Here is a 7,068-nt window from a genome sequence, read left to right on the forward strand (position 1 = left end):
TATCTATCTATCTATCTATCTATCTATCTATCTATCTATCTATCTATTGTTGAGTCACATATTTGGATCTAGAAGGGATGTAAGAGGTTTTTTAGTCCAACCAACTGATGCCTGGGAATATGAAGCAACTTACCCCAAGACCCAGGTTCTTTTCATCCTAAAACAGCTTCAGGGTATGAGCTGAAAGTATCTGTAGGTGGGGGATGGGAGTACATCGTGGTATAATGATAGAGTTCTGAGCTTGGAGTCAGGAAGGCCTGGCTTTAAATCTCCCCTCTGATACTCATGGCTTTGTGACCATGGGAAAGTCAGTTCACTTCTCTGAGGCTGTTTCCTTATCTATAAAATGGAGATAATTTAACCTGTAGCACCAACCTTTGTCTCAGTTGGCTGACGGAAACCTCTGATGACCTGATGTACGGAAGGCACATGTAGACATACATACATACATACATATATATATATATATATGCTATAGTAATGTCAGCTGCTGTTGTCTTCATCTTACAGATAAGGAGCTGGAGAATCACTGTGTGTGTCAGAGCTGGTATTGGAGCAGGCACCTCTTGTAATTCCGAGTCCAGAACTCTTACCACTATTCCACACAGCCTTGCCTTTCACCTGTGTTCCATCAGACCATCCCCCTTCTTTTCTTCCCTCCCTGCTGATGTAGATTTGGAACTTCCTATTTCTTTACCTTAGCAATGGTCAAAGAACATTGCAGGACCTTTGAAGAGCCCACTTTTGGGAAAAGCAAGATTAGGTACATAAAAGTACCATAAAGATTGTATAATTTATCTAAACCTAAGGTGGTTGTTATTATTATTTCCTTCCTGGGTTAGGGCCTTCTGTTCTGTAGGAAGAATGAAGTTAAACATATAGATCTGTCAGGTTATCTCTGATCATAAGCTGTATTTCTTCACACTGCCAGATGCTCATAATTTTGAGATCATTGGAGGGGACCTCACCTGGGACAGTCACAGTATTATAGAATTAAGGCTGAAATGGACCTTCTAAGGTTATCTGGTCCAGCCTATTCACTTTTTGGGAGGGGGGACCAGGAAGGCAATCAGGGTTAAGTGACTTTCCCAAGGTCACCCATGTATCCAGTGTCAGAATTGGGATTTAACCTTAGGTCAGATCTTCAGGAGGAAGGACATTGGTGATCTAGGGGAGAAAGACTTCTGCTGCTGTGGCAACCAGGCTCTCTGTTACTCTACCTTTTTTTTTTTTTTGCTGCAGATTACCTGGATTGTCCTGCACAGTAAGGTGAGGCTTGGCTGTGAAAGAGGGCTAAGCTTCTTATAGAGAGGGTCAGAGTCTTGATCAAATGTATACAATTAATTTCCCACTCCCCATGTCACAGATGGGAGATACCAAGCACAGAAGAGGGAAATATCCTAGCATAGACTTTCACCTAGAGTAATAACAAGCATTTATAGAGTCTTTAAGGTTAGCAAAGCTCTTTATGCATATTATCTTATTTGATCCTCACAAAAACTGTGGGGATTAGGTGCTCTTATTATCCTCATTTTTGCACATGTGGAAACTGAGGCAAACAGTAAGGGACTTTGAAGCCTCAGTTCATTCTGAGCTTTAGCTTTGCTAACACTGTTCATATAGTACTACACGCCCTTTTGAATCATCTTCTGTTCTCTTTGCTTCTGTATTTTGTAAATCTCTTAAAAAAAAAACCAGAAAAAACCCCAAACCACTAAGTTGTCTACACATGCATCCATATTGGTTTCTTCAGACAACACCTTCTTTTCTTCCTCATTAGAACTATTTGTACCTCTTCAGAATTTCATAGTTGAGAACTTTCCATTCATTCTGGACCTTTTGAAGCTTGCTTTCCCCAACATTTAGGGTGTGTGTCTGATTATACCTGACTTTCTTGTTTTTTTCTACTTTGAGTGCTGAGATGGGGGCATGTCCCCAGCAAAGTTCCCTGGTTTCTACTTAAGTGATCAGTTCATCTTCATTCATCAGAATGAGGGAAATCATTACTTTCCCTTCGTTTTGAAGGATGAAATTATCAGCAAGGCAAAATCAAGAACGTATTAGCTGCACTGAGAATTTCGAGATACCTGAATTCTCCCATTTACTACTGTGTCATACTGCTATATCAGACTTGTGGTCTGTTTCTTGAACTCCTCATATCTTTCTTCCTTCTCTTCAGGTAGTCTGTTTATCAGTCACCATAATACTGCTTCTCTTTCTTCTTCCACTGATCTTCACTAAAAAGACTTTCACTGTGCTTTCCTGTTCTGGTTACTGTGTTTCTTCATGGGAGTACACTTTCATAATGAATAAATTATAAGTAAACGATGGGCTTTTATTCTTCATTTATAATTTTTATGGGTGAACAAGGAGCCTCAGTTTCATGACTACCGAAAGGAAGAACAATCACCAAGCTCATTAAATTGTGCTTCTTCTAACACGTTCATTTCCAAAGTTAGCAATTCTGTTTATGTAAGATCATCTGCCTTCATTGTGGGCTTTTAGTAATGTATTTACATTTTATAGTTGATGCATTTTACCATAGGGAGTCAGGCTCAGCTGACACTTCTGCTCACAACTCTATTTCAAGCAGAAGGACTTTAACAGGGAACTAACCTTGGAAACAGAAGTGTAAACTGAAGCATAATTCCTTAATCTACTAGTGGCCCTTCTCAGCTATTACTTCTGTTCTACAAAGCAAGCAGTAACATTGTTAGGATTCTAAATATGACTCATTTGTGGATCTCTAAGCTCCTTTTAAAGGCAACAAACATTTATTAAACACTTACTATATCCCAGGAACTTTTTCCAGGAGGAAAAAGAGAATGTCTTCAGTAGGCTGTATATTAAACTTTGCTTGGGCTTATTTTTGTCTCCCCAGGAAGGATCAATACCTCCTCTCTCCTGTGAATTGTTGGTATCTAGTGTTGAACCAGACTCGGCGTGAGAGCAGGGACCATGCTACCCTCAATGACATCTTTATGAACAATGTCATCATCCGTCTCTCCCAGATCAGTGAGGATGTTATCAGGCTCTTCAAAAAGGTGAGCAGGAAATCACTACTGGGGGTATTGGGTTTGTGGAAAAGATGGAAGTGTCAGAGCTCTGTTCAACGCCTCAGAAGCTAGCAATGAGAATGGATTATCCAAGGTGGGGCCGCTTGTGGCTAAGGGGAGGAGGAAGATACTGTAGTGATGTAAGAATTCCTTTTTCTGAAACATACTGCCTCACTGGCCCATTAAACTCTTGCCTTGTATGTCATATACTAACAAATTCAGTTATCTACCCATGGAGGTTTTCCACTTTGTGGATTAACCCCAGCAGTTTTAAAGTACTAGACTTCATTTCTCTGACTATGGTAACTATTCATAATCAATCTGGTCTTCCTTTCCCTGTTATCAGTTGATGGGTGCTTAAGGAAGAGAAACTGATTTTAATACCAACCCAAATAAAGTATAACTAGCAAAGGAAATCTGCTGCAAAAAAATACATGTTCCAAAGTTAAATAGACATGGCTTTGGGAGAATATGTTCTTTTCACTCCCTGTACCTAATTGTTGGCCAAATCTTGTTGATTCTGCCCTTTCAGCTGTCACATACGCCCCTTTCCACTCCCATAGCTACTGTCCCAATCCAAGCCCTCACCAATCCATCCTCCACACCACTACCAAAATCACCTTTCTAAGGCCGAGGCCTGACCACTGCTCAGAAGATATTGGTTGGCTCTCTATTGCCTCTAGAATACTTTCTTTACAAACTCCCCCTCTTGGCTTTTAGAATCCTTCTGCTCCAAGTTCATTTCACTTCCCCTTCATACATTCTCCTTTTGGCCAAAGCAACCTGCTTGCTGTTGCTCAAACTTGGTGTTTCATTTCTTATCACTAAGCCTTTGAGCAGTTTTCTCCCCCATGCCTGGAATGTACACTGTCACCTCCATCTCTTAGGGCTTTCCAAGCTTCGAGGCTTAATTCAGGTGTCACCTCCTATAGGAATTTTGTCATGAGCCTCCAAATTGTTAGTGTTTTCTCCGGCTTCACTTTACCTTGTATTATATTGATCCGTGTACATGTTGTACCTCCCCCCCAAAAAAGGGTAAAAAAATATCTTTTGCAAAACCAACCAGTACACTGAATGTGTCTAATAGTGTACATGCTATTCTTATACCCACAGTTCTCTGTCCCTACAGTGAAGGGAGGGATTTATATTTGCTCAGTACTTCTCTAGGGCCACCATTTGTCACATTCTTTCCCTCTTTCTCCTTCCTTCCCTTTCTTCTTTCTTTCCTTCTTCCCATCCTTCCTTTGACACTGCTGTGGCTATTGTTTATATTGCTTTCCTGGTTCTGATGACTTTGATTCACATCAGTTTTTATGTCTTCCAAGACCTTTCTGAATTTTTTCTATTCATTGTTTCTTATATTCAGTTATATTCATGTGCCAAGATTTGTTTATTTGTTAGCCATTTGAAGGGGATTGGCCACATTTTCACAGCCTTTCATTTATATTTCAATACCTAAAAGCTTTAAAATTGCATTTATTTTTTTCCGTTTGATACTGATGTAGACTAACCTTTCTCTCAGATTTCAGGGTAGTTCAGAGCTGGGTGTGGGTGGGTAAAAGAATAATATTCTGACAGCCTTTGAAGCCCTGCCTGAAGTTGACCAGGGAATTGATTGTGAGGGGACTAAATACAGGTACGGTGGTTCCCTTTTCCTTCATAGTTGCTATGTATGTGTTCACTCTATTAGTTTCTCTGTCTTTTTTTTTTTTTAACTATCTAGATTTATGGTTGGTTAAAATCTCATTTGTTTCCTTTCACTGTGGGAAGGATCAAATCCTAAGGGCTGAATCCCTTCTTTCCCATTGGTGCTGTATGTTTTTCTGGGTTTGTATGAATGAAGATAAGGTCACACATCCGGAGGTAGAATAAGTCTCATTTGAGGACAGACTGACCATTATCACCTTTCTCTATCTCTGCCATCTTCCCCCTTTCCCCTTTGCCTTGAAAGACAGGTGTTTACAGGGACATCCTCATCTTTCTAGCTTATCACCTCCCTTCAGGAATAACGGGATGGTTTGATGAGCAGGGAGCACCAGGAAGGAAAGCCAATTTAAAAGATAATCAACACTCATTTATCTCCTGAATCATCCACACTGCAGATTACTCTCGGCATGTATTTAATACCAAACTGACTTCCCCTGGCTAGTCTTGTGCTTGAGACACTTACATGCTCACCCCCAAGTCCATGAAATATTATCTAGGCTTAATATTTCCTTTAGCAAATTGTCAAGGCAGTAAGCTAGACTGGAGAGAACGCTGGATTTAGCATCCAGAGACATCCATGGCTTGAGTTCCAGCGCTGACACCAACTATCCAAGTGACCTTTGAGGCTATCCAGTCCAACCCCCTTATTTTACAGAAAAGGAAACTGAGGCCCAGGGTTGTGGAGTGACTTAGTTTGGTAATAAGGGTCAGAAGTAAGATTTAAATACAGGTCCTCTGATTCCTGAGCTAGTATGATGGTACCATGCTGTTTGGGCAAGTCATGTCCACCTTAGTCTCAGTTTCCTCATCTATAAAATGGGGTTAATTATGTTTTCATCACCTCCTACTAGATTGTTATAAGGAAAGCACTTTGTAAATTATAATGCTCTCAATATAGATGTGAACTATTACTTCTAATTATTTAGTACGAATTAGGAAAGCTCATTCATATCTATATCTATGTGTGTGTGTGTATATATATATATATATATATAGTCTCCCTACTTAACCCTTCCCCCTCAAAATATGTTGTCATATGAGATAACAATATTTGCAAACATTAAAACACTATCTAAATGCTCGCTATTATTGTTATGGGCAGCTGGGTGGCAGAGTGCTAGAGATCCAGGTCTAGAATCAGACCCAAATTAAAATCTGGCCTCAGAAACTAGCTGTGTGACCCTAGACAAGTCACTTGGCCCTGTTCGCCTCAGTTTCCTCATCTGTAAAATGAGCTGGAGAAGGAAGCAGCAAACTCCAGTATCTCTGCCAAGAATGGGGTAACGAAGAGTCAGACAACTCCTGAATAATGACAGCAATATTGTTGTTATTGTTGAAATGATTACTATGCATCTACCAATTTAAATGATATAAGAGGTAGCCTTTTTTGGTGGAAAATGTTAGATTCTGAGTCAGGAGAGACTGAGGTCTAAATGATGCCTTCGATGCCTACTATGAGCTGTGTGACCCTGAGCCAGTCAGCTAAGCTCTGTCTCAGTGTCCTCATACAGTACTTCCCTCCTAGGGTTACTGTGATCAAATAAGATGATTTGTGTAGAACTTGTTGCAAACCTTGAAATGTCAACTATTATTATTTTTAGTACCTCTGCTTTCTGCCCCCTCCCTTCTCCAAATTCAAACACAGATATTTGAGAAGCATTTACATTTAAATGTAGCTAGGTCACTCAGTAAGGGTAGAGGGCTAAACCTGGAGTCAAGAAGGCCTGAGTGTGAATCCTGCCTCAGGTACTTGCTGTATCACTTAACCTTTCAGCCTTACTCTTCTCATCTGTAGAATGTGGATAGCAGCAGTCCTACTTCACAGGGTTCTTGCTAGGATCAAATAATATAACATATGTTAAGTGCTTTGCAAACCTGAAAGCATCATGTAAACACTAGCTGTTAGTATTTGCCAAACTTTAAATGGATATATAAATGTCAGTTGTCATTGTTTTATGTACCTTCCTCCCCTCCCTCACCTACTGCCACATGTAAGCACAGATATTTGAGAAGCTGTCACATTTGCCTCCTCAATCCCTTTGGGCTTCTGGTTTTTTAGGGGTGGTGGGGTGGGTGCTGGTAAAGAGACCAAGGAAAAGTATAAGGAGAAAGGGAGTTACCTGCTTCTTCCTTTCTTCCTCCCTTCTTTCTCTGTCTTTCTTTTTCTCATTCTTTCTCTCTTTCTTCCTTTCTTCCTTCTTTCCCTCTCTTTTTCTTTCTTCTGTTCTTCCTTCCTCTTTCTTTCTTTCTTTCTTTCCTTCTTTCTTTCTTTCTTTCTTTCTTTCTTTCTTTCTTTCTTTCTTTC

General features: G+C 40.1%; 1 protein-coding gene across 5 annotated transcripts in view; it reads left to right on the plus strand.

Moving 5' to 3' along the window:
- Window positions 1–7,068, plus strand: part of SRGAP3 (SLIT-ROBO Rho GTPase activating protein 3) — a 299,497-nt gene that overhangs the window by 168,804 nt on the left and 123,625 nt on the right. For all 5 annotated transcript variants that reach the window (XM_069084036.1, XM_069084033.1, XM_069084034.1 and 2 more), the window contains exon 3: window positions 2,882–3,044. In XM_069084036.1, the coding sequence (XP_068940137.1) occupies window positions 2,882–3,044 (163 nt within the window). The remainder of the gene's footprint in view (window positions 1–2,881; window positions 3,045–7,068) is intronic.

This window comes from Petaurus breviceps, unplaced genomic scaffold (assembly GCF_028583685.1).
Source record: "Petaurus breviceps papuanus isolate PSGF00001 unplaced genomic scaffold, PetGlider_PUasm1.0 174, whole genome shotgun sequence".
In the NCBI taxonomy this organism is placed as follows: domain Eukaryota; kingdom Metazoa; phylum Chordata; class Mammalia; order Diprotodontia; family Petauridae; genus Petaurus; species Petaurus breviceps.